This window comes from Thamnophis elegans, chromosome 17 (assembly GCF_009769535.1).
Source record: "Thamnophis elegans isolate rThaEle1 chromosome 17, rThaEle1.pri, whole genome shotgun sequence".
Lineage (NCBI taxonomy): Eukaryota > Metazoa > Chordata > Lepidosauria > Squamata > Colubridae > Thamnophis > Thamnophis elegans.
The window spans coordinates 16,941,836-16,969,323 of record NC_045557.1 but is presented as its reverse complement, the minus strand read 5'-3'; the positions used below and the strand labels follow the sequence as shown (position 1 = coordinate 16,969,323).

General features: G+C 43.4%; 1 protein-coding gene across 4 annotated transcripts in view; it reads right to left on the bottom strand.

The window, feature by feature from the left end:
• Positions 1-26,544, bottom strand: part of LOC116520089 (SLAM family member 5-like) — a 41,458-nt gene extending 14,914 nt beyond the window's left edge. Inside the window, exons 1-5 of one of the 4 annotated variants that reach the window (XM_032234244.1) lie at positions 26,391-26,544; positions 14,808-14,958; positions 4,922-5,068; positions 4,017-4,274; positions 1,317-1,352 (exon numbers count right to left, since the gene is read on the bottom strand). In XM_032234244.1, the coding sequence (XP_032090135.1) occupies positions 1,317-1,352; positions 4,017-4,274; positions 4,922-5,068; positions 14,808-14,862 (496 nt within the window). In that variant the 5' untranslated portion in view covers positions 14,863-14,958; positions 26,391-26,544. Of the gene's footprint in view, positions 1-1,316; positions 1,353-4,016; positions 4,275-4,921; positions 5,246-14,807; positions 14,959-26,390 lie in introns of all 4 variants that reach the window. The other 3 variants (XM_032234241.1, XM_032234242.1, XM_032234243.1) reach the window with 3 other exon arrangements.
• Between the last annotated feature and the right edge of the window lie 944 nt (positions 26,545-27,488).

Here is a 27,488-nt window from a genome sequence, read left to right as displayed (position 1 = left end):
GTTCCTCCTTCTGCTGTTTGAAGAAGCCATGTGAGGCATGCTCCCTTGTCTTTCACAGCTGCATCGTTTCCAATGGGGGGGAGAAATGGAGCAGAAGGCTTCCATGGAGCAGGAGGAACAGGAAGGGAGTTTGGCTGTTTGAAAAGCCCCATGTGGAACTCCCCTCCTGTTCCTTCTTCTGCTGTTTGAACAAGCCACGCAGGGGGCGCTCCCTTGTCTTTGACACCCCCACCCCCCGCAGTTGGACAGGCAGCCACGCGTGGCCCTTTCTAGATAACTCGCCAATCTCAGTTATTCAACTGACCCATTTTCTGAGCATTCCGTCCTTTGAACCTTAAACCAGTGGTTCCCAAACTTGGCAACTTTAAGACTTGTGAACTTCAACTCCCAGAATTCTCCAGCCAGCCATCTTGGTGTCATCTGCAAATTCGATGAGTTCCCCATTTATCCCCTCATGAGGTTGAGCTGTGCTGACCATGCCCAACCCCCTCACTAGGGCTTATTTTCGGGAAAACACAGTAAGTGTGAGTGATGGCCATGGTGCTGCAGCATTCAAAATTTTGGGACTGGGTCGTAAGTACTTGGGGGGTGGTTGGTTGAATCTTTGAACAGTCACTAAGTGAACTGTTGTAACTCAGGGATTATCTGCAAACTCAAACCAGACATAGTTAGCTTCCATAGTGTATCTCAATAACAATATGCTTGTTTCTGTTCTCTGGAGTTCTTTTTTAGACACCCTGTTTTATGTACAATGTACAGAAACACATCAGCTTTATTCATTTGCAACATGTAAAAGCACATAGCTTTATTAATCTGCAACATGCGAAAACACACCAGTGTTATTTATAGCATACATAGCTTTATTAATGCACATAAACATACAAAAACACATTTGTTTTATTAATCTGCAACATACATAACACACTTTATTAAGAACAACACATATAAACAGGAGCATAAAAATCAACAGAAATGGACACAGAAAGCTTACAGCTGGATAAACAATTCAATGGTACCCAAATGTCTATTAAGTAATTATTATTTTCCCTAATTTAGCCAAATGTATTGTTGATATTGTCCTATTGTTCCTTTTCTCTCTATGGCACTTACCATTTACGATTTTTCCTATATTTATTCCTTTTTTTTCCAGCTAATAACTTTATCTTTTTGGATGGCTTTTGTTGTTCTTTGTTTAATGGCTGATTGATGTTTTGTGCTAGCATTGATGATATTCCCTAATTTGGTCATGAAACATCTGCAAGAAAACAGTCAAGCTCAGGGAAGGGTGGAAGCTACAAGGAGGAGGTGGAACTCACCATTCACTTTAGGGGGCTCCATCCCAGGTCTCTCTTCTGGGGTTCAGCGTGATGGGCAGAATGCAAGTGGAAGAGAGCAGATCGAAAGGAAACAGAGGTCAGGCAGTGAGAAATCGTGCATCTCTGGTTGGGTGAAGCCATCCAATTAATAGCCAAAAGAGCCCATTAACCCACCTTGAAGCAAAATGTCAAGCCTAGTTAATTTTGTGATTTTTCTCAGGACAAAGCATTTACTACAAACCCAAAACTATTGTGAATGGAAACTGGAGGAATGAGAGCAAAAGTAGAACAGGAAATGCATGCAATGTGATCATTATCATATTTCTGCGTTAAAAGGCTTGCAAAATGAGTTGAGTAACTGCATTCACCAAATGGCACTGAGAGGTTTAAAGCATTAATATCCCTCTTGCTTTAAACACAAGGCGTATGCGTCATTAGCCATCTTAAGGTAAAACCATCTTCTTTACCAAACTGATATATATACTATATATATCATATATATACTACTCCTGGTAACACCAAGCCTGAAGTAGCCTGAAGCAGCCTGAAGATGACGAATGAGACTTCGTCGAAACGTCGCCAAGACACCTCCAATTCTACGCGGGAGAAAACCCGAACAACTAGAGACCTACATACGAACACCCGCGAAAACCTCAGAAAATATATATATATATATATATATATATATATATATATATATATATATATATATATATATATATATATATATATATATATATATATATATATATATATATATGTTTGAACTTTGTGAGTTTATTAACAACCAATGAAAAGGAAAGAGATTGCAAGAAATATAATAATTTGGGTATTTACATTTTCAAAGCAGGAGGCCCCTTAAGTAGCCTGGTTTAGCTTCTCCACCATCTGTTGCTGGATCTTTTTCGTCAAAATATATTTCTATTCAACAGCTTTGCCAATTTTCCTAGATTTAATTAGGTGAAATATCTTCCCAATAACTGGAATCTCTGTGCAGGGTCATCGTCACCAGTGGTGGGATTCAAATAATTTAACAACCGGTTCTCTGCCCTAATGATTTCTTCCAACAACCAGGATCACCAAACTGCACAGAAAGTTAAAAACCGGTTCTCCCAAAGTGGTGCGAACTGGCTGAATCCCACCACTGATTGTCACCATTAAAGATCTGTCCAGCAAAGAATCAAATGAGGAATTGTGACTCCTTGTCTGAGGATCCCTCCAGGTTCCTAACCCCTCCTCCCCCCTCGATTCTGTGTCCCTGTTGGAGAGCAACTGTCCCTGTTGGGAGGGGGGCTCAGGTGGGGAATTAGCCTACTCTCTATATAAACACAAGAAGCCACAGGTGTGAAAGCCTTATCTGGCCTTTCCCAGCTGCCAGTCAGGGGAGATTCCTGTATTATAGGCAGAGGACAATAAAGTTGCTAGCTTGAACTCTACATGTGTGGGTCTGATAGGCCATGGATCCTACAATCAGGGTAAACCAGAGCAATTTGGCTACATTCCCCAAATTAATTGGTCACCTTTGCTGGAAGCCTGCTCTGCATTTCACTGTCTGTAAAGCACTGTGGAGTGATATCTCCGTCTAAGCACTGTTGCTCTCGTCTGCAGAGTAAGTTTCTTTTGCTGGACACGGTCTGTAGGGGATTTGCTAACAACAGAGGCATCCAAATGAAACTTTGCAGGTGAGGCCTTCTCGTTCACAAGGGGAAGATGCACCTGGTGTGCCTTAGTCGCCAACCTCAGGAAATGCTGAGATGCTAAGTGGCGCCAGAGCTGGAGAAAATCCTCAACCAGCTATTTTCTAGTTTTTAATGCTGTGCATGTAATCTGATGGAAATGGAAAACTAAAAGGCTAAATAGGATTCCCAAGGCCAGTGGGAGATTCCTTCCCCTCAACGTGATCAAAAGAGGAAAAATTAAAGGAATATAAATTAAAGGTGATGGTTGGTAGGAAGTAGTGCTTAAGGATCATAATCCACATGTTTGTCCAGAATTGTGAATTGTTGGTTGTAGCCCAACCCCTTTCCAAATCCCATGGTTCTTCTGCATGGGAAGATCTACCTTCTCCAGAAACTTTGGTCTCGCAGCTAAATGTAACAGCATAAGAGAGTTGGAAGATTTTCTATGTCTTCTTGGGGGGTCTCCTAGTCCAACCCCATGGGGGGGGTCAAACACAAGGTCTGTGGGCAGGATTCGACCCGTGATGTCTTTGGAACCGGCCTGTGGGACTGTCCTGGAAGATGTAAGGGGCTGGCCGACATCACTTTGGCCCAGTCTACCCAATGTGAAGAGGAAACATGCCAGCAATTTGGGGAGCCATGCCCACCTGGCCCTCAAGGTCAACTACAGCCCTGATGTGGCCCCAGTGGTGAAATTCAACATTTTTACTAGCGGTTCTGTGGGCGTGGCTTGGTGGGCGTGACTGCAAAATCCCCATTCCCTCCCCACCAGCTGAGTCTCCGGAGGCATAGAATAGATGGGGGGGCAGCCAGAGGTGGCATTTACCGGTTCTCCGAACTACTCAAAATTTCCACTACTGGTTCTCCAGAACCTGTCAGAACCAGCTGGATTTCACCCCAATGTGGTCCTCAATGAAATTTACTTTGACACCCCTGCTCAGTCAGGAGACCTTATACCATTCCAGAGAATCCCAGATTCATCTTTGGTCTCACGGGCTCTTTTAAGAGGAGAAAAACTTACCTGCACAAACTTCCTTTAAGGAGACTGTCCTGGATGCCTGGCTAACAGGGTTTTCTGCTCTGCATGTTGCATCGAGCTCCTGGGAGACAAACCGGATCACAGAACTCCCAGGGGTAGGACCTGTGCTCTGGGCAGATGAGGTCCAGCTGATGTTCACTCTGTCTTCCCAGGTCCCTGTAGAGCAAGTCAGCTGCCAGGTTCTGTTTCCAGTCCCCTCAGGAGTGCAGGTCACTTTCAGCTCAGAGTCCACCAAACGTTCTTGGCAGGAGATATGGAGAGACACCATTTGTGAAAGAGCAGAAGGCCAAGGAGGAAGGCCAAGCAGCAACAGTTGAGAGTCAATGAATAGTTTTGCTTGAATGACAGCAGGCAAAATATGTGTCACTCATTTCTCTGACAATGAATTTCTCCCCTCTCACATGGGACACTCATTGTGAAGAGAGAGGCCCACCATTTGTGGGGGGGAGATACCCTTCATCCTCTGCCTTCCTCCAAGCCCTGTTTATACCAAGCCATGGATTGAGGGCAAGAGGATGAGGCTCCAGGCTCAGACCCTCAAGGACCGCCTGACTCTTCCCCCAAAAAATTGTGGGTCCAACCAGTCCCACCAGACCCACAAAGAGGATCCTGAACTCTCTGGAGATTCCAGCCTCAAAGCCCACCTGCCTCTCTCTTCATCCTCATGGGAATCCACTTTTGGCCTGACCCAGTCCAGCCTTTGCCCCATGGGCAGGGGAGCCTGAAGGGAGATGTGATGGACCCCCTAGACCTCCTTCCAAGGGTGCAAGATATTGCTTGATTTCAGCTTCTAATAGCCCTCCATCCTCCAACAGAAATCTCCCCCACCTCTCCACATCTTCCTGGGCAAAGGAGAGATTCCAGGAATTTGGGGCTGGGATACTTACTAAAAACTCGCAGATCAAAGGACTCGACCACTGTCTCTTTAGTTGGTAAAATAATTTCTACACTGTATCTGCCAGTGTCCTCTTTCTTTAGAGGGCCAAGATGTAAGTTTCTGCAGTCACTGGAGATGTTCAGTCGCTTTTGAAAGTCTGGGCGGAGGAACAAGAAGGGACATGACAGCTCCTTGAAGGTCATCAAAGCAACATTTATAGAATTGCTGTTGACAATTTTATTCAAGGAAATTGTTTGAAATGGTGGAGAGGTCTCCACTTGGAATGTGACAGACTCCCCCAGAATGCCAATCAGTTCTTCTGCTCCAGACGTTCCTGCAAGAAGAAAGAGGAATCCTTCAAAGTTGGGTCAGAAGAGACCTTCTATGCATCCCACTTCTGGCCCTGGAAGCCTTTTCTGAGCAAGGACAGAATGGCTCCAAGATAGAAGACATGATGAGGGCTCTATGGGCAATGGCCTTTCTTTCATAGAGTAGCAAGTGGGGTTCAAATGTCCCATGCGGGAGCTGAGCCTGCTTAAAAGGAGGATCTGCCCCACCGGAGAGACTCAACAGTCCGCCAAGCCTCAGGATGACCAGGCCACCTGAAGGACTCTCCTGGAGAACACCTGAGTGATCATTGGAAGCTTTGCTTGGGTTTAGCCTCTTTCTGCTACCAAGCTGGTCTCCTGGAACCCCACCTGTGGCATGGGACAACTTGCCACAGCCAACTTGCTGTGGCCAACTCACCAGGGGCAACTGGCTGTGGGACTATTTCACAATAAAATTTAATTATTTGAAATAAACAAAAATTAATTTTATTTTAATTTTTGTCATCCAGATTTCAATTAGTCCCTCCTTTTGCATTCTTTCTTGAATGATTCTATTCCACCATTTCCTTGATATTAGTGTAACTCCTGTCCTCCAGCGACTTCTCCCAGGATGAGTTGACTGGTGAGTTGACCATAGCAAGTTGGCCATGGCGAGTTGGCTGCAGCAAATTGTTTTTTCCTGCAATCAGGGTGGAAACAGCAAAGTAGGGGTCTTGAAATGGTTTTGATGGACTAGATGATCCTCATGGTCCTTTCCAACCCTACAAATTTATGCTCCTGGAAAATTGAGAATCTGGAGAAGCCAGGCCTGCTTATTCCGGGTATCTAACCCCCAAGATATAAAATAGTACCAGCATATTTTAAAAGTTTATTTAGAGTTTATAGTTGGGTATAAAAAGGGTTAGAATGAAAAAGGGGCAGGTGAAGTCAGGAATAATAGGAAGGACCATAAGAATTATGGCACAGAAGAAATTTGAACATCAATAAAACTTGAACATCAACATCAATAAAACTTGAACATCAATAAAATTTTGGATGTCCATGAAATTTGGACATCAACAAAAATATTCTAATGGCAAGTCCCATTTAAATCTCCTTGGCTGTTGTTTAGACAGAGACCAGAAGGCCTTCATCTGGAGATGTTGTAGTTGTCAACCCTGAAGATGACTTAGCTGTTTTCTTTTCCGTAGTATTTTCCCCTATCAAGATTTCTTTTCACATGGCTTTAGGCTTGACACAGCTTGGAGCTGAAGTGGCGTAGAGATACAAAACAAAATAGTTCTCTCATGGTGGGTAGAGAGAGGTTCTTCTCTATCTCCCCAAACACCTGGATATTTGGGAGTCATCTGATATAGTTGATAGGACAAAAGAACGTCATTCTTCACACAGTGCATGGCTTCTATGCTGAATTAACTTCTGTAATTCATTACCACAAGGCACTCGCCCAGGTGGGTTTCTCAAGATACAATGATGGAGGACAACTCCATCCTGGGTTATTGGTCTTGAAATGCAAGGCTTCGTCTGGGTTGGGGTGAGGAGGACACTTCTGAATGCCATGGGGGTGAATGGGGTGATCGATTGATCCTCCTCCTCCTGCTTCCAAGCACCTCAGAGGCATCAAGTGAGTCATCCAGAAATATAATAATGGATTTGGATGGACTTTCGGCCTGAGTCAGCCGGGGCATTCTTATAGAAATCCTAGAGCAGTGTTTCTCAACCTTGGCAACTTGAAGTCCTGTGGACTTCAACTCCCAGAATCCCCCAGCCAGCTATGCTGGCTGGGGGATTCTGGGAGTTGAAGTCAACAGGACTTCAAGTTGTCAAGGTTGAGAAACACTGTACCTAGAGGAAATGTATTAATTCCCTCGTGATGACAGTCCATTTAAAGTTTGCATTTGAAATTATGCAAAACATTATATAAATAAAAGGATCAACTGCTGAATATAGCACTGAAGACTTCTGAGTAAGAGGCCTATGACAACAATATAAAGCATATATTTGTCCATTGATGAACTTCCGCCAACTAGAGGATGACAAGAGGTCATGCGGAAGACTGGGACGGGAATAGATTCTTGCAAATCAGTATTGCCATATACTCATTTCAAGCAAAAGTGAGATTTTTAGCTTGGGGCTGAGACGAGGGGTCCTTTGCGGTCGTTCAGCTTGGTGGTTTTCCTGCAGATGTTTCATGATCAAACTAGGTAACATCATCAGTAGAAGGAAGAGGGAAGTTTGCTCTCCCTTTATACTGCTAGTCCTCAACTTACAACCACAATTGGGACCAGAATCTCTGTCCCTTAACAAGACTATTGGAACTGGATCTGAAGCAGATCTACTCTGGGTCTCCTGCCAATCATCTGCACCTGATTTACTTGGTTTAATCCTGTTTCTAGGGGCGTCCACAGGTTTTGAACATGCTTGAACAATGGGAAAATAGATGGAGGAAGGGTTTAGAATTTACATTAAATTATAATCTGAAAGAGAATTTCTTTTTTCAAAAAAAGTTCTATTATTTTTCAATTACAAAAATAAACATTCCATCTTCCCTTCTGCCGTGTGTCGTCTGGGTGCAAACTCCTCTGTGCAACCTCGTTCCTCTTTTGCCACGTCTTTCACATTCATATTAACATTCTTTCCCTAAGTTTAGCATTATAATATATTGAGCATTTAAGCATTATAAAACTCTCAATTTTTCTTAATATCTTCTAGTAATAATATCATATCAACATTAAACATCATTATTAAATCTATTCTTATCATACGCATACTAACCATACCATATAATATTCAATTTGCTCTTTCTCCTTCATTGCTAACGCGAATCCGTTCATTTCTGCACATGCTAATATTTCCCTTATCACCTTCTCATCAACAGGGATCTCTACACTTCTCCAATGTTATGCAAACACAATTCTAGCTGCGGTTAATACATGAATGATTAAATATACGTTCTCTGAAAGAGGATTTCTATAAGGTCACGTATCGTTGGTATTTAGCACCAGACAAATTATGCAAGATGTCATAAAGGCATGTCAAATAAATGTTGGGAGTGTCAAAATAAAGAAAGGGCTTTTTATCATTTATGGTGGACGTATGATTCATATTTTAATACAGTGAATTCTGAAAATGGAGGTAAAATCAGAACTTTTCCTTTTAGGTCCCATTGAAAAAGAACTGGAGAAAAAAAATGGAATGTTGTTACTACCCTGTTTCTCTGAAAATAAGACTTTCCCGAATAATAAGTCCAATCGAGTGCAGCGGCTCAAATAAGCTCTCCCCCAAAAATAAACCCAGCACGAAAATACTGCAACACAGCAGCAGCCATGAGGTGACCACACTCGCCACCTCCTGCACCTCAAAAATAGTAAGACCTCTCTGAAAATAAGGCCGGGTGTCTTATTTTCAGGGACACATGGTGCATAGCAGTGATGGCGAACCTATGGCACGAGTACCACAGGTGGCACGCAGCACCCTCACTGTGGGGATGTGAGCCTTTGCCCCAGTTTGGCTCCACCAGGCATGCGTTCGTGCCTTACAATACAATACAATACAATAGCAGAGTTGGAAGGGACCTTGGAGGTCTTCTAGTCCAACCCCCTGCCTAGGCAGGAAACCTTATACCTTTTCAGACAAATGGCTGTCCAACATCTTCTTAAAGACTTCCAGTGTTGGAGCATTCACAACCTCTGGAGGCAACTTCTGTTCCACTGATTAAGTGTTCTAACTGTCAGGAAATTTCTCTTCAGTTCTAAGTTGCTTCTCTCCTTGGTTAGTTTCCACCCATTGCTTCTTGTTCTGCCCTCAGGTGCCCTGGAGAATAGCTTGACTCCCTCTTCTTTGTGGCAGCCCCTGAGATATTGGAACACTGCTATCATGTCTCCCTTAGCCCTACTTTTCATTAAACTAGACATACCCAGTTCCTGCAACCGTTTTTCTTATGTTTTAGTCTCCAGTCCCCTAATCCTCTTTCTTGCTCTTCTCTGCACTCTTTCTAGAGTCTCCACATCTTTTCTACATCGTGGCAACCAAAACTGAATGCAAATATTCCAAGTGTGGCCTTACCAAGGCCTGATAAAGTGGTATTAACCCTTCACGTGATCTTGATTCTCTCCCTCTGTTTATGCAGCCTAGAACTGTGTTGGCTTTTTTGGCAGCTGCTGCACACGGCTGGCTCCTATTTAAGTGGTTGTCCACTAGGACTCCAAGATCCCTCTCAGAGTTACTGCTATTGAGGAAGGTACCACCTATACCAGTGTTTCTCAACCTTGGCGACTTTAAGTCCTTTAACTCCCAGAATCCCCCAGCCAGCTGCGCTGGGTGGGATTCTGGGAGTTGAAGTCCACAGGACTTAAAGTCGCCAAGGTTGAGAAACAGTGACCTATACTGTACCTGTGCATTTCGTTTTCCTTGCCTAAATGTAGAACCTGACTCTTTCCTTCTGCCGGTCTGCTGGTTGTCAGGTCTCTGCCACGCACGTGTGGGGGCAGGAGGCATGTGGGTGGCGCATGTGCAGGGGGTGGGACGTGTGCAGGCCCCCCACTTACCCATTGCATGTTGGGGGTTTGGGCACACTTTGGGCACTCAGTCCGGAAAAGATTAGGTCATCACTACTATATACGTTGAGAGTAGGTGGGAAAATGGGAGGAGACTTTTGTTCCTTCCATGGAAGAAGAAGAAGGTTGATGGAGTTGATGGAGTTGGTGGAAATGGCAAAACTGACTATACTCTGATTAAAGAAAAGAACAAAAGTACTTTTCTTCCCACGTGGACTTCTGAACTTCTGAACTCATGTGGGAAAGAATGCAAATGTGACTTTGGGTTTTACAGATTACACTGATAGACTTTTTATAGAAATGACTTGTTCATACCATTATGAAAAAGCCAAAAGGTGTGATTTGATGCCTTATTCCAGTGCTTCTCAACCTTGGCAACTTGAAGATGTCCGGACTTCAACTCCCAGAATTCCCCAGCCAGCATTCGCTGGCTGAGGAATTCTGGGAGTTGAAGTCCGGACATCTTCAAGTTGCCAAGGTTGAGAAACACTGCCTTATTCTACTGCAACAGAGAGAGCTGGAAGCCAATGCTTCTTTTTCTTTTTCTATCCCTCTTCCCTTCCCTCTCTCCCTGTTCTTCTATTTATTTTTGTATTTTATAATACTCTATTTTTTGACATAACGATAATTTGGGTTGGGGCAGCTGGCTGTCAGTGTCGGGGTACAGAGCCAATGCAATCAAAATTCCGAGGCCAAACGTCTCCTCAAAAATCCAGATTTATTAGGCATGTCATTTTGGCACATCTGGTGGAAACCTGACTCTGAGGGTCCCGAGGTTTTCTCCACCCAAATTAAAAATCAAAGTTCTTCCCCCCCCCCCAGTCCACCTGTCCATCACATGGTCCAACCAGGTCACAGTCCAGGGACGTGCAGTCACTAGAGGCAGGGGAGGCGTTGCCTCACCAGTCATGAGGAAAAGGAAAGGATTTTAAAGAATTTTTTAAAAATAATTAAAGCCAAGGTAGTTGCTGCCAGATTCCAAGTCACAGTGACTTGGAGTCTGCTTAGTGTTGACTATAGGAGGAGGCGAGAGAACTAGGGGTCTCCTTTGCATAAGGAATTTTTCGCTTTTTGTTAAGCAAGGGTTAAAAAGCGAAAAATTTCGTATGCAAAGGAGGCACGTGATTCTCCCGCCTCCTGATCTGGGAGCAGCGAATCACGCCTTGCAGTTGAGCGACTGCGCAATCTAGCAGCAGGAGCCTTGCTTGTAAAACGCGCCTGTGTTGGAAAACTTCATGCTCCGAGCATGTTCAACTCTCCACTTTGCATCGCGGGAGCCGCCAAGAGCAGAACCATCAGAAGACTTAGAGGTCTCTTATTTCAAAAACTCTCCCTTAAGAATGATGAAGTCTGCAATAAGACATTATTGTTATTATCATCATCCCCGACATGGGAAATTAAAGCAATCTGCATATGGAAGCCACTTGGGAATTTATGGCCAACAAACATGGTAAGCGAATATGGGGCTACTGAGAAGTAAAGCCCACAGACTTAACTGCTGGGCTGGCTGCAGGCTGGGGCAGTGGGCAGGCGGCGGGGGGGGGGGCACTTTGCATCGCGGGAGCCGCCAAGCCCCTTCGCAACTTGGAAGTCCTCCTGGACCCACAGCTGACTTTTGACCATCATTTGTCGGCCGTGACCAGGGGGGCATTTGCCCAGGTTCGCCTGGTACGCCAGTTGCGACCCTACCTGAACCGGGAGGCCCTCACAACAGTCACTCGAGCCCTTGTGATCTCTAGGCTGGAATACTGCAATGTGCTCTACATGGGGCTGCCCTTGAAGAGCATCCAGCGACTTCAGCTAGTCCAGAATGCAGCCGCGCGAGTGATAGTGGGCGCACCTCGGTTCTCCCACATAACACCTATCCTCCGCGAGCTGTGCGGGCTACCTGTTGATCTCCGGGTGCGCTTCAAGGTGCTACTTACCATCCATAAAGCCCTCCATGGTAGTGGATCTGAGTACTTGAGAGACCGCCTTCTGCCAATTACCTCCCTTCGCCCCATCAGATCGCACAGAGTGGGCCTCCTCCGAATTCCATCCGCCAGTCAGTGCCGACTAGCGACTACGCGGAGGAGAGCCTTCTCAGTAGCAGCTCCGACCCTTTGGAACGATCTCCCCGTAGTGATTCGCACCCTCACCACCGTCCAGACCTTCCGCACAGCCCTTAAGATCTGGCTATCCCGGCAGGCCTGGGGATAAGATTTTCATCCGCCCCACCCGAATGCTGAATGTTTTATTGTTTTATTTTTATTCACATATTATTTCATGTTCTGTCTTGCACTCCCTTCCCACGAATTGTAAGCCGCCCTGAGTCCCCTCAGGGAAAAGGGCGGCCTATAAATGACAATAAAATCTAAAATCCCCAAAAAAATCCAAATCCTTTGCTGCCGAGTCTGCAGCAAAGGCGCTTGGCGGCTCCCGCTGAAGCCCCGGTGCTGGTAGACATAGGGCAGTAGACATATGGTAGCTTTTGCCCGCTTGCCTCACTAGCCATAAAGCTCACCGCACGTCACTGTCACAGTCCCAACTCCTGTTGGTTTCCGTCCATGCCTCCCCATCATCACCTGGTGAGAACATCCTTGGTTCCAAGGGCAAAGAATTTTATTTTGGCTACGGATCCCCAGCGATCTCTCCCTCCCCTCTTCCATTCCCACAGCTCCAACCAGGCCTCCCTGAGGAAGCTCCAAAATGGCTTCAGGGTTGAGAGGACAATCAGAAGACAGGAGAATAGAGATCAAAGGCATGGAGGCTGCCCCACAGCATTTCTCTCTCTGGGCGGTTTACAATATTGAAGCATTATTTGCATATTGCCCCCAGCAATCTGGTCTTCTGGAAGATTCTCAGTCCTCCAGGTCATGGTTCTCCCAAAAGCACTTCACCAAAAGACTTCCTTGGTTCTTTTCCTTGAAGACATTTTGCTTCTCATCCCAAGTTCTTCTTCAGCTTCACTTCAGAACTGAAGAAGCTTCTTGGATGAGAAGCAAAATCAAGGAAAAATAGTTGCCTTTTGAAAAAGCACCTTTGGGACAGTCTGGTCTTCATTTGATCAACCCCAGAAGGGTAGAAAGCTGAGACAACCTTGAGCCCCGCCAGGATCAAACTCCTGGCTGTGGGCAGAGTTAGCCTGCAATCCGGTACTTTAGCCACTGCATCACCAGGCAGTTACTATTGCGTGTTGCTTATGTTTATAATAAATATAATATTAACAATATATTATTCATGTTATTCTAGTACAGTGGTTCCCAAAGTTGGCAACTTTAAGACTTGTGGACTTCAACTCCCAGAATTCTCCAGCCAGCTCTTGTAAATCGAGTAGGAGATATCGCTTACGAATGCAACCCCCCCCTCAATGTCCCACATAAAGGAATATAATGATTTAAAATCTAATACTTATATAAACCAATAAGTAATGGGGGAAATAGAAGGCAGAAAGATTTCTCTGCCAATCCTAGGCAGGAGGGTTGCTGGAGGGTGCGATGGGAGGCATATTAATCTAATTTAATAATAATAAATGGGGAGAGGGAGAGTCAAAAGGACCAAAAAGGGACTCTAAACCAGAAGTCTTCAAAGTTGGCAACTTTAAGACTTGCGGACTTCAACTCCCAGAATTCTCCAGCCAGCTCTTCAGCTCTGCTGGCTGAAGAATTCTGGGAGTTGAAGTCCGCAAGTCTTAAAGTTGCCAACTTTGGGAGCCACTGTTCTAGTAGATAAAAACCTGGGTTGTATAAACAGAGGGCATAGAATCAAAACCACATGAAGTATTCGTGCTGCTTTATAAAACCCTCGGAAGACCAAACCTGGAATCCTGCAACCAATTCTGGTCACCGGACTACAAAAAAGACTTTGAGTCTTTGGAAAAAGTGCAGAGAACTAAGATGATCGAAGGCCTGGAGACTGAAACATATGAAGAACAATTGCAGAATTTGGGTCTGGCTAGTCTAAGGGAAAAAGAAGAATTAGGGGAGACAGCATAGCAGTCTCCCAGTATTTGAGGGGCTGCCACCACTGGAGGCTTTTAAGAAGAAATTAGACAGCAACTACATAAAGAGTATAGGTTCTCCAGGCAGGCTCCGGTACGCCCGTACCAGGCCGTATTATCTGCAACCACCCCTGGTAAGGGGGCTCATGAAAGCCCCAGACGCTGCATTCAAAAAGGTGGTCAGAAGAGGGTCCATTACACACACTCGGATTTCAACCTAACAATTTGGTAATTTAGTGCGTTAGCATTTCCGCATCCAATCCCAAAGTAGTTTTACAATTATTTCAATTGCTTTTCAGCATTTAGATATTTTTGTGCTTCACTTTTGTCTTTGTGGTATTTGGCAGTTTGAGATATTTTATTTCCTTCCGCTACTGTTCAAAAAACCGTTTCTGCATTTTCACTTTACACAAAAATTGTATTAAAAAAACCCTCACTGGCCCTAACCAAGATACTGCTGTTAAAAATTGTCTACCTTTACAAATGCATTTGATGATTAAAATATTAGCATATTTTAAATCAATATATTTCTTGGTGATTATAAAATTATTTCTGTATTCTCCAAACTTTGGGGTTTTTGCTTTTAAAAAAATCTGTTTCCTGTTTTTAACTTTTTCAGTTCCTCTCGTTTTTTTTAATGTTTTGTGGTTATTTGACTACATGAAATGAAATGGGATTTTGAAATCTTTATTTACTGCTCTGGACCTGCATTATCTTTGGGTATGAAACTGAATTTTTAGTCCTCTTAATTTAAGTAGCATATTCCCACAAAACATAAATAATGGCGTTATCTATATGTTTCTTATATTTGTAAAGAAAAAATGCAGAAAATGTTTTCTATTTCTTGTGCTAGAATTTATTTCAAACTTATCTCCCTTTTTCTTGAGGTTCTCCAACTCAGCTTTTTTGGGTGGAAATAAAGTTCCAACGCAGTTTTAAATCTTTAAATCTGAAAATTATGATGAACCCCAAAAAACAAAACATTCATTTCAGTCCTGGTTTGAATCTGCTAGAAAGACAGTAAAAACAACTTACCAGCTCTTAAGAAAAGCACTGAGAAGCAGAGTCGGAGAACAATCTTGTGACACATTTCAAAGAAACTTTGTCCAACTTTTTCAAAATGTATCTCGTTGTCCGCAGTTATCACTGTAAAGAGGCTTCCCCTTTTGTGGGAGGGGAATTGAAACTTCAAAGTCAAGAAATCAGGTTACCACATTTTATTTAGTGATACATTCAATGTATGTAGCTACCATTAAAATTAGAACATCAACAACCCCCCAATAAGCCCCCAAAATAAAATAACAATAAAACCATTGAAACTATTTTGTTAGTTTAGCCCCAGAATGGGGCATGTTCCCACCAGGCAGCGCTTGTAGGTCTTGTATAAGGTGACCAGATTTTCAGATTGGTAAAGAGGGGACACCATGGACCGGGGGGGGGGGGGGGCTTGACTAAAAATTGTATATGGAGCAAGAGAAATTTTCATACAACGCAAAAATAGTATTGTAATATGCATCCTCTTTTTCTTACTCATTATGTTAATAATCTAAAAAAAAATTATACGATTTTATAAGATATAAAATTCAACGTGGGTGAAACACACTAAATCTGGCAAAGCTGCCTTGCACCAACCTGGCCTGCCCATAGAATAGCAGCCACTTTGAGACACATAAACCTGGTCTGAACATATTGCATTTCTTGTAGTAAATATATTTTATAAACAATTAAAAAATAAAATTCCTCCCAAAATAATTTAAAAAGATATTCTATAAATAAAAGAAATCCTTAAAAACCATTGTTAAGTATTACACCAGCAATAATTTACACTGTAACCATTTCAAACTATTCCACAAAGAATAAGTTGAAGTAAAACCATTTAAAAAAATTCTATACTCAATACTTTGAAATGTATTGTGCATAGAATTTTTAAAAATTCTATTCTATCCAAAATAAATTGAAATAAACCATTTTTAAAAATTCTATGCACAATATTTTGACACACTTCCCTCCTTGCTAGGTTTTTTTAAAATGGTCCCCATTACTCTTCATTGCAAGGCAAGAAGAACATTACTATTTAACTATGATTTGGAGACTCAATCTCTGCTTTTATCTAGTTATTTTACTGTTAACATTAAGTAGCTTTTAGGATTCTTTCCATCAACTTTTCTCTCCATCTAAAGCAGTGTTTCTCAACCTTGGTCCACCTGAAGATGCGTGGACTTCAGCTCCCAGAATCTGCCAAGCCAGCTGGCTGGGGAATTCTGGGAGTTGAAGTCCACGCATCTTCAGGTGGACCAAGGTTGAGAAGCACTGACCTAAAGGAATCAGATTCTATCCCTGGCTACTCATCCAAGGAGACGTGATGTTAATCCACAGGTGTAGGAACCAAAAATGTTTTGCTCCCCAAGACTCCCCGCCCCCCCGCATTTGAAGCCGTGAGAATGACCATTCTGTCTCCAGAGAAAGGGTGGTTAATGTACAGGTAGTCCTTGACCACAGCTTAAATTTTTGTTCCTGAGACATTTGTTAGGTGAATTTTGCCCCATTATACCACCTTTCTTGCCACAGTTCTTAAGTGAATAACTGCAGCTGATAGGTTAGTAGCATAAGTGAATCTGGTTTCCCCATTTGACTTTGTCAAAAGGTCACAAAAGGCAATTAAAATGACCCCAGGACACTGAAACCATCATAAATACGAATCTGTTGCCAAACATCAAAATTTTGATCGCGTGACCGTGAGGATCCTGCAATGGTCGGTAAGTGTGAAAATGGTCGCTAAGTGTGAAAAATGGTCATCAGTCACTTTTTTTCAATGCCATTGTAACTTTGGTCACTAAATGAACTGTTTGAAAGCTAAGGCTAGCTTGCATTATAATGCCTTATGCTAGCTTACATTTTCAAGAGAGAGAAGCTAAACTCCTTATTAGAATTGAAATAGAAATGAATAGAGTAGAATAGAATAGAGTAGAATAGAATAGAGTAGAATAGAATAGTTTATTAGCCAAGTGTGATTGGACACACAAGGAATTTGTCTTTGGTGAATATGCTCTCAGTGTACATAAAGAAAAATAAAATAGAATACATTCATCAAGAATCATAAGCTCAAACAATTAGTGATAGTCATAGGTTACTAATAAGCAAACTTCCAGTTTGGCGTCGCGCCGGAGCGAGCTGCCGACAGATCCTCTGTTCGGTTCGCCCGGTCTTTGCACGAGCGTGGCCGTAATAGGCAAGGTCCCTTCGAGGTGCGAGGACCTGTGGAGAGGGGAAGCGTCGGAGCAGTGGAGGGAGAAAGGCGATCTCCCCCCACGAAGCGAGAGGCTCCCTCAGAGCGCGTGCAAAAGAGGTCGGCTGGTTAATGGCCGACCAGAAGACGTGACTGCCAGCCTTCAAAAAGGAAGGGAAGGACAGCTGCAGGGAATGTTGCGGATTGAAAGACGGCAAACGTAAGAACTTAACCCAAAAGCCTAAATTTGAAGGGACTAATAACTTAACTGTAATGAGCACAGATTCGTGTGTGGGTGCATCTAGTTGAAGCGGCCAGCAAAGACGGACAGGGAAGATCTAAGACAGCCGAGTGACGGAGCGGAAAGAAAAAGACTGAGTCTTTGGAATAGCTAAACCTGGAGGATTAACGGAGGACGAGACGGAGAAGAGAAAGATAGTCGGTTGGATCTGCCCCCTTCGTGGGAAAAAGGGGAAAAAGCTGGTGAGTCGTGAGGGCTTGAGCCAGCTTTAAAACTTTGAGAAGGCGGCGCCATATTACGGATAGAGGCAACAGAAGGACAACATTATATTGACAACAGGAAGTGATTGATGGGTGAGCTCTAAAATACTGTCAGAAACTCTGGTCTCTCCCGTCTCTTGTCTCTTCACGCTGAAACATTTTCCCCCTAGCTAGTAAACGCCTCCCAGATATTGCAGAATTAACTGATTCTATGCTGTATAGCTCTGCTCTAATTTAACTGCCTTGCATGTCCTCCGGGCACTGTATAATTACTCAAGCAGCAACCAGAAGGTATCAAATTTACAGCTTAAAGGGGGAGAACTGAATTAACGTAAATGGCAACGAGAACAGTAACTTTAACCAAAGGGAGTAAAAAGCAAACGCCTCGGGATGTTCCTGGATTGTGGTTTGGGTTGAATAGAGTTGGGACGCCTGGTGTAGATGGGAGGGTAGTGAAAGTTCAATTAGAGCTTATTTTGAGTCAGAAAGTAAGTTGATTTTTATATAAACTGTTATTTGAATATAATGTTTGGAAGGATATATCCAGGGAGTGTGCAGGAAGGCGGAGCAAATATGAGAGGAGTACGGATGAAAATAAAATATATATATGGACATGGGTGAGGTAGGATGAGAAGAGTTGGAAAAGGAAACCGAGAGAAGTATTTGAGAAACTGCTTTATAGAGAAGGAGGTAAAAGGGACAAATTAAAGGTTTGGAATTGGACAGATATTTAGATAAAGAGATAAGGCCCCTAGCTAGAGTAGAATTCCATCTGATTAACTTATTTGGTTTCAATATAGTTTGAAACCCTGCAAGTAATAAATTAATCAAGATTAGGAATGATGTACATTGTTTAAGTTTTAATAATGATGGGAAGATGAGCTCAATGTAGAGAGTTTATTGATTTTTTCCCTTTTTTTGTTTTTTTTAAATTATTCCTTTCTTTTTTCCTTTATCTTTTAATTTTTAATTTTCAATCTATTTGGTTTTAATATACTCCAGACTGTGCTTGATAAAGAGCTATGCCGGGTATGGGACCTGGGAAGTCGGAAGGGGGTTAGGGAGGGGGTTTACTGGGGGGAGGGGGGAGGGGGGAAATATAGCTTTAATTTTTAAAATAACAAGAATGCACTTGTATACTGTTGCTCTCTTTTCTTTTTTTTTCTCTTTTCCTTTTATTTTCCTTTTTTTCTTCTTTTCTTTCAATTTTAGTGTAAAATACAAATCGAATAGGTTAATGAATAGTAGAAATACACCGAAGTGAGGAGTAGAGGGAGAGAAGAGGGAGGAGCAGAGAGGGAGTGAGAGGGGAATGTAAGGAGGGTGAGGTGGAGGGAAGGGGAGAAAGGAATGTCTGAGGGGGAGGGGAAGTAGAAGAGGGGAATGCTGGAGGGGAGAAATGAAAGTTGGAGGGGGAGAAGAAAGGGTGTATGGAGGATTGAAGTGTTATGTTGGTTTTCCATGGTGAAATAGAAGATGAGTTGTGTTTATTGTTTTTTTTTAATTGCACAGTATATAAGTGATTGTATAAAATGAAAATGAAATGAAATAAAACAGTTAATAGAAGAAAAAAAAAGCAAACGCCTCTATCTACCCCGCTGAGGGAAAAGTCGCCTGAGGGCAGGCAAATGGGAGACAAGGCAGCCCCAACTCCACAAGGCCAGGAGGTAACAATGGACTCTTTACAGGAGGCAATACTGAAGATGAGCGAAAATGTCACCAAAGGTCTGGAGGGAGTAAAGAATGAAATGCATGAAGATAAAAATAATATGGGAAAGATTGAGGAGCGTATAGGGGTGATACAAGCAGCGCTGTCGAAAAATGAACAGGAAATTCAAAATGTAAAGGAGAGAACGGGAGTAGCGGAAAAAAGAATAGACAAAGTAGAGGATAAACTGGAATCTATAAACTCAAACCTGGAGGAGGCCATCCTTCACCTAGAATTAGAGCGATCAGCATACTATCTGAGACTACAAAACGTGGAGGAAGCAAGAGATGAAGACCTCCGGGAGCTGATTGGAGAAATTCTGGGGCTAGTCCTTGACAGGCCAAAAAATGAGGGAGAACTGGACGAAGTCTATAGAATCAATACAAGCTTCGCGAGACGCCATCGACTTCCGAGGGAGATACATGTGAGGGTGTTGAGAAGACAACTAAGAGAGGACATTCTAAGCACAATAAGAGAGGACTCACTAACGTATAAGGGTAAAGAAATCCTTATTTTAAAGCAAATTCCCCGGAGAGTCAGAGAGAAGAGAAGGAAATACAACTTCCTCTCCTCACAATTAAACAGACACAGAATCCAGTTCCGATGGCTTCTTCCAGAAGGATTGTTAATAACATGGAGGGAAAAGAAGTACCGGATAGATACTTTGGAGAAAGCTCAAGAATTCCAGGAGCTCTTACTAGCAGATGAAGAGAGGTTTAACAAAGAAGGAACCTTAAGACAGGAGGACACTATAACTGCAACTCAGCGGGAGGGGCGAGAGACGGGAGAGGTCAGGGAGCGAGAGAGATATGGCAGAGAAGACTCAAGAGCAAGGTCACCAATTGAGACAAGATGTAAAGGTGCCAGCAAAGCGAACAATTTGTAAAGGAACGGGGGAATGGGAAACGAATGTACTGTCAGCTAAATGGTCTTTACATAACCTCCAAAAGAAAACGTGTACTGTTGGATCTAGTGAAACAAAAGCTAGATGTAATTTGTCTTCAGGAAACCCACATTAAAGAAAAATATAATAATCTGTTAAATTGTCCAAAATTAGGTAAAACATTTTGCTCGTCAGCACAAACTAGAAAAAGGGGAATTGTGATGTATATAAAGGAATGGTTGAACCCCAAATTAATACATGCAGACAAAGAGGGTAGAGTATTAATGGTGGAGATAACAAATGGTGGGAAAATTTTTTTACTAGTGGGAATTTATGCTCCAAACCAAAAACAAATAAGATTTTATGTAAATCTATACAAGAGGATAAATGAAATAAAGTGGCAAAATATATGTATTCTAGGGGATTTCAACGCAATAGTAGACGGTAAAATGGATTATAAGGGTATACACAAGAAAAGTACAAGAAGGAAATTACCGACTGCCTATGCAAATATGGTGAAGGAATTAGACCTTTATGATGTCTGGCGAACAATGAATGAAAAGATACAACAGTACACGTTTTATTCTCAACCACATAAGTCATGGTCCCGTATCGATATGGTCTGGTCAAACCCGGAACTACTCATGGATACTGTAAACATTGAAATAACAACGAACAAGTGGGCCGACCACCACCCAGTCTTATGGCAATGGAAAGGGAAGTCAAGGACAAAAGCTAGGTGGACATTAAGCGAGAACATATTACAAGAGAAGCAATTCGTACAACAAATAGAAAAGGAACTGGGCTATTTTTTCAAAAAAAACAGTAAAGAGCAGACTTCAATACAAAACGTCTGGGACACGATGAAGGCAGTTGTGAGGGGAATATCAATAGCCTATCTAATAAGAAGAAACAAAATGTATAGGGGAAAACTTAATACATTGAACAAAGAATTAAGAGAGACAGAATTGCTGATTCAGAAAGACCCAGACAATAGCAGGTATAGGGAAAAAGGAGAGTTAATTAAACACCAAATAAATTTGATCTCTCAAGAGGAAATAGCACAAAACATTAAGAGAATGAAGCAGAATCATTTTGAACATGCAAATAAAACTGGGAGATGGCTGGCCCACAAAATAAGAAAAGAGGAGGTCAAAAGAATTATTAAACAATTGTGTGATGAGGAGGGGAATCTGAAACAGGAAATAGGGGAAAAGAAAAAGATTGTACAGAATTACTATAAGAAATTATATAAATCGGACGAAATCAACAAACAAGACACTAGAGAATACCTAATACAGCAGAAACTTCCAGTCTTGCCGGAGGAGATGAGAGAGATGCTGGATAAGGAAATCACACAAGAAGAACTGAAAAAGGCCATTCAAAAACAAAAAAACAACAAAACTCCTGGTCCGGATGGGCTTCCGCCGGAAATATACAAAAAACTTCAAACCGTCGTAGAAGACAAATTACTAGAACTATTCAATGAGTCACTACAAAATGGTAAGGTCCCAAAATCATGGGAGGAAGCTTACATCACCCTAATACCAAAGGAAGGGGCGGATAGTAGTAAGATTCAGAACTATAGACCTATATCTCTGTTAAACGCAGATTACAAAATTTTTACATCAATATTGGTGGAAAGGCTAAAAATAATATTAAACCAAAGTATCCATGCGGATCAAAACGGAGGTCATCTAGTCCAGCCCCCTTGCTCAAGCAGGAGGCCCTTCCAGAATAACAGAGTTGGAAGGGACTTTGGAGGTCATCTAGTCCAGCCCCCTTGCTCAAGCAAGAGATCCTTACAGAATAACAGAGTTGGGAGGGACTTTGGAGGTCATCTAGTCCAACCCCCTTGCTCAAGCAGGAGACCCTTACAGAGTAAGAGAGTTGGAAGGGACTTTGGAGGTCATCTAGTCCAGCCCCCTTGCTCAAGCAGGAGGCCCTTACAGAATAACAGAGTTGGAAGGGACTTTGGAGGTCATCTAGTCCAGCCCCTTTGCCCAAGCAGGAGACCCTTAGAGAGTAACAGAGGTGGAAGGGACTTTGGAGGTCATCTAGTCCAGCCCCCTTGCTCAAGCAGGAGATCCTTACAGAATAACAGAGTTGGGAGGGACTTTGGAGGTCATCTAGTCCAGCCCCCTTGCTCAAGCAGGAGGCCCTTACAGAATAACAGAGTTGGAAGGGACTTTGGAGGTCATCTAGTCCAGCCCCCTTGCTCAAGCAGGAGGCCCTTACAGAGTAACAGAGTTGGGAGGGACTTTGGAGGTCATCTAGTCCAGCCCCCTTGCTCAAGCAGGAGATTCTTACAGAATAACAGAGTTGGGAGGGACTTTGCAGGTCATCTAATCCAGCCCCCTTGCTCAAGCAGGAGGCCCTTACAGAATAACAGAGTTGTAAGGGACTTTGGGGGTCATCTAGTCCAACCCCCTTGCTCAAGCAGGAGGCCCTTACAGAGTAACAGAGTTGGAAGGGACTTTGGAGGTCATCTAGTCCAGCCCCCTTGCTCAAGCAGGAGGCCCTTCCAGAGTAACAGAGTTGGGAGGGACTTTGGAGGTCATCTAGTCCAGCCCCCTTGCTCAAGCAGGAGGCCCTTACAGAGTAACAGAGTTGGGAGGGACTTTGGAGGTCATCTAGTCCAGCCCCCTTGCTCAAGCAGGAGGCCCTTACAGAATAACAGAAGTGGAAGCGACCTTGGAGGTCTTCTAGTCCAGCCCCTTCGCTCAAGCAGGAGACCCTTACAGAATAACAGAGTTGGAAGGGACCTTGGAGGTCTTCTAGTCCAGCCCCTTTGCCCAAGCAGGAGACCCTTACAGAATAACAGAGTTGGAAGGGACTTTGGAGGTCTTCTAGTCCAGCCCCCTTGCTCAAGCAGGAGACCCTTACAGAGTAACAGAGGTGGAAGGGACTTTGGAGGTCATCTAGTCCAGCCCCCTTGCTAAAGCAGGAGACCCTTCTAGAATAACAGAGTTGGAAGGGACTTTGGAGGTCATCTAGTCCAGCCCCCTTGCTCAAGCAGGAGGCCCTTACAGAATAACAGAGTTGGAAGGGACTTTGGAGGTCATCTAGTCCAGCCCCCTTGCTCAAGCAGGAGGCCCTTACAGAGTAACAGAGTTGGGAGGGACTTTGGAGGTCATCTAGTCCAGCCCCCTTGCTCAAGCAGGAGATCCTTACAGAATAACAGAGTTGGGAGGGACTTTGGAGGTCATCTAGTCCAGCCCCCTTGCTCAAGCAGGAGACCCTTCTAGAATAACAGTTGGAAGGGACTTTGGAGGTCTTCTAGTCCAGCCCCTTTGCTCAAGCAAGAGATCCTTATAGAATAACAGAGTTGGGAGGGACTTTGGAGGTCTTCTAGTCCTGCCCCTTTGCTCAAGCAAGAGATCCTTACAGAGTAACAGAGTTGGGAGGGACTTTGGAGGTCATCTAGTCCAGCCCCCTTGCTCAAGCAGGAGGCCCTTAGAGTAACAGAGTTGGGAGGGACTTTGGAGGTCATCTAGTCCAGCCCCCTTGCTCAAGCAGGAGACCCTTACAGAGTAACAGAGGTGGAAGGGACTTTGGAGGTCATCTAGTCCAGCCCCCTTGCTAAAGCAGGAGACCCTTCTAGAATAACAGAGTTGGAAGGGACTTTGGAGGTCATCTAGTCCAGCCCCCTTGCTCAAGCAGGAGGCCCTTACAGAATAACAGAGTTGGAAGGGACTTTGGAGGTCATCTAGTCCAGCCCCCTTGCTCAAGCAGGAGGCCCTTACATAGTAACAGAGTTGGGAGGGACTTTGGAGGTCATCTAGTCCAGCCCCCTTGCTCAAGCAGGAGATCCTTACAGAATAACAGAGTTGGGAGGGACTTTGGAGGTCATCTAGTCCAGCCCCCTTGCTCAAGCAGGAGACCCTTCTAGAATAACAGTTGGAAGGGACTTTGGAGGTCTTCTAGTCCAGCCCCTTTGCTCAAGCAAGAGATCCTTATAGAATAACAGAGTTGGGAGGGACTTTGGAGGTCTTCTAGTCCAGCCCCTTTGCTCAAGCAAGAGATCCTTACAGAGTAACAGAGTTGGGAGGGACTTTGGAGGTCATCTAGTCCAGCCCCCTTGCTCAAGCAGGAGGCCCTTACAGAGTAACAGAGTTGGGAGGGACTTTGGAGGTCATCTAGTCCAGCCCCCTTGCTCAAGCAGGAGGCCCTTACAGAATAACAGAGTTGGAAGGGACTTTGGAGGTCATCTAGTCCAGCCCTCTTGCTCAAGCAGGAGACCCTTCTAGAATAACAGTTGGAAGGGACTTTGGAGGTCTTCTAGTCCAGCCCCTTTGCTCAAGCAAGAGATCCTTATAGAATAACAGAGTTGGGAGGGACTTTGGAGGTCTTCTAGTCCAGCCCCTTTGCTCAAGCAAGAGATCCTTACAGAGTAACAGAGTTGGGAGGGACTTTGGAGGTCATCTAGTCCAGCCCCCTTGCTCAAGCAGGAGACCCTTCTAGAATAACAGAGTTGGAAGGGACTTTGGAGGTCATCTAGTCCAGCCCCCTTGCTCAAGCAGGAGACCCTTACAGAATAACAGAGTTGGAAGGGACTTTGGAGGTCATCTAGTCCAGCCCCTTTGCCCAAGCAGGAGACCCTTACAGAGTAACAGAGGTGGAAGGGACTTTGGAGGTCATCTAGTCCAGCCCCCTTGCTCAAGCAGGAGGCCCTTACAGAGTAACAGAGTTGGAAGGGACTTTGGAGGTCATCTAGTCCAGCCCCCTTGCTCAAGCAGGAGACCCTTACAGAATAACAGAGTTGGAAGGGACTTTGGAGGTCATCTAGTCCAGCCCCTTTGCCCAAGCAGGAGACCCTTACAGAGTAACAGAGGTGGAAGGGACTTTGGAGGTCTTCTAGTCCAGCCCCCTTGCTCAAGCAGGAGGCCCTTACAGAATAACAGAGTTGGAAGGTACTTTGGAGGTCATCTAGTCCAGCCCCCTTGCTCAAGCAGGAGGCCCTTACAGAGTAACAGAGTTGGGAGGGACTTTGGAGGTCATCTAGTCCAGCCCCCTTGCTCAAGCAGGAGATCCTTACAGAATAACAGAGTTGGGAGGGACTTTGGAGGTCATCTAGTCCAGCCCCCTTGCTCAAGCAGGAGGCCCTTACAGAATAACAAAGTTGGAAGGGACTTTAGAGGTCATCTGGTCCAGCCCCCTTGCTCAAGCAGGAGGCCCTTACAGAATAACAGAGGTGGATCTTCCAACTTCACTCTGATTCCAATACCACTCCAGAAATGGTTACGGGCCAGTGGAAGCACCAGTAAGGAGCTCGGGCAGGTGGGTGGGCCCTCCGGAGCACCATCCCGGAACGGTACCCGGTGCTCCAGGCAGGCTCCGGTACGCCCGTACCAGGCCGTACCACCTGCAACCACCCCTGGTAAGGGGGCTCATGAAAGCCCCAGACGCTGCATTCAAAAAGGTGGTCAGAAGAGGGTCCATTACACACACTCGGATTTCAACCTAACAATTTGGTAATTTAGTGCGTTAGCATTTCCGCATCCAATCCCAAAGTAGTTTTACAATTATTTCAATTGCTTTTCAGCATTTATATATTTTTGTGCTTCACTTTTGTCTTTGTGGTATTTGGCAGTTTGAGATATTTTATTTCCTTCCGCTACTGTTCAAAAAACTGTTTCTGCATTTTCACTTTACACAAAAATTGTATTAAAAAACCCCTCACTGGCCCTAACCAAGAAACTGCTGTTAAAAATTGTCTAGTACCTTTACAAATGCATTTGATGATTAAAATATTAGCATATTTTAAATCAATATATTTCTTGGTGATTATAAAATTATTTCTGTATTCTCCAAACTTTGGGTTTTTTGCTTTTAAAAAAATCTGTTTCCTGTTTTTAACTTTTTCAGTTCCTCTCATTTTTTAAAAATGTTTTGTGGTTATTTGACTACATGAAATGAAATGGGACTTTGAAATGTTTATTTACTGCTCTGGACCTGCATTATCTTTGGGTATGAAATTGAATTTTTAGTCCTCTTAATTTAGACTATACTGTTAAGTAGCATATTCCCACAAAACATAAATAATGGCGTTATCTATATGTTTCTTATATTTTGTAAAGAAAAAAATGCAGAAAATGTTTTCTATTTCTTGTGCTAGAATTTATTTCAAACTTATCTCCCTTTTTCTTGAGGTTCTACAACTCAGCTTTTTTGGGTGGAAATAAAGTTCCAACGCAGTTTTAAATCTTTAAATCTGAAAATTATGATGAACCCCAAAAAACAAAACATTCATTTCAGTCCTGGTTTGAATCTGCTAGAAAGACAGTAAAAACAACTTACCAGCTCTTAAGAAAAGCACTGAGAAGCAGAGTCGGAGAACAATCTTGTGACACATTTCAAAGAAACTTTGTCCAACTTTTTCAAAATGTATCTCGTTGTCCGCAGTTATCACTGTAAAGAGGCTTCCCCTTTTGTGGGAGGGGAATTGAAACTTCACGTCAAGAAATCCGTTAACCACATTTTATTTAGTGATATATTCAATGTATGTAGCTGCCATTAAAATTAGAACATAAACAACCCCCCAATAAGCCCCCAAAATAAAATAACAATAAAATCATTGAAACTATTTTGTTAAAAAATATACAATAGAGTAAGTAAGTAAGTAAGATCTTTATTACGGTCAAAGACCAGCAATATACATTTGTCTTTACACTATATTAAAAATACTAACATTAAAATATAATTAAAAAGTATTGACATTAAAAGTGGATAATAACATGATGGTCCAAAGATTGTTAAAGGTATGTCCAAATAATTGGTACAAGATGACAACTATACTTCTGTAGCCAATTTTTTTCTTATGGACATTGCAGCAGCACAGAACTTTGCCACTGCAGACGTGGTAACCTGGTTAGTGTCCTGGAGGAGGAAGCCTAGATAAAAATGGTCTGCCCTCCCTGGCAATCTCTCTAATAAGGGGAGAATATGTGCAGACCTACAAGCTCTGTATAGCTCACAGTGTAATAGTACATGTGAATTATCTTCCACTTCTCCTTTACCACATGTACAAACCCGTTCTGCTATAGGTGTTCTCTTATACCTGCCCTGGAGGAGTGCTGAAGGAAGAATGTTAAATCTGGCTCTGAAGAAAGCTATTCTTTGTTTTGGGGAGATCAGGTCATTTAGATATCTTCCCGCACTCCCTGTTTGATTCTGTTCCTACTGTGGAGAGGCAACCTATTTAGTTCTTCTTGGAACTCCATGTCCCTCATTCTATTGATTACTACTTGCTTTGCTTGCTCAAAGCCTGGGGACATTAAGAATACCAGTGAGAGCCCATAAGAGCCCAGCTTGTGATCAATTGCCTGTTTCCAGGGGGAGGGGAAATTGTCAGTCAACACTATGGACCTTATATAACCTCAGGAAAGAGACTGTCTT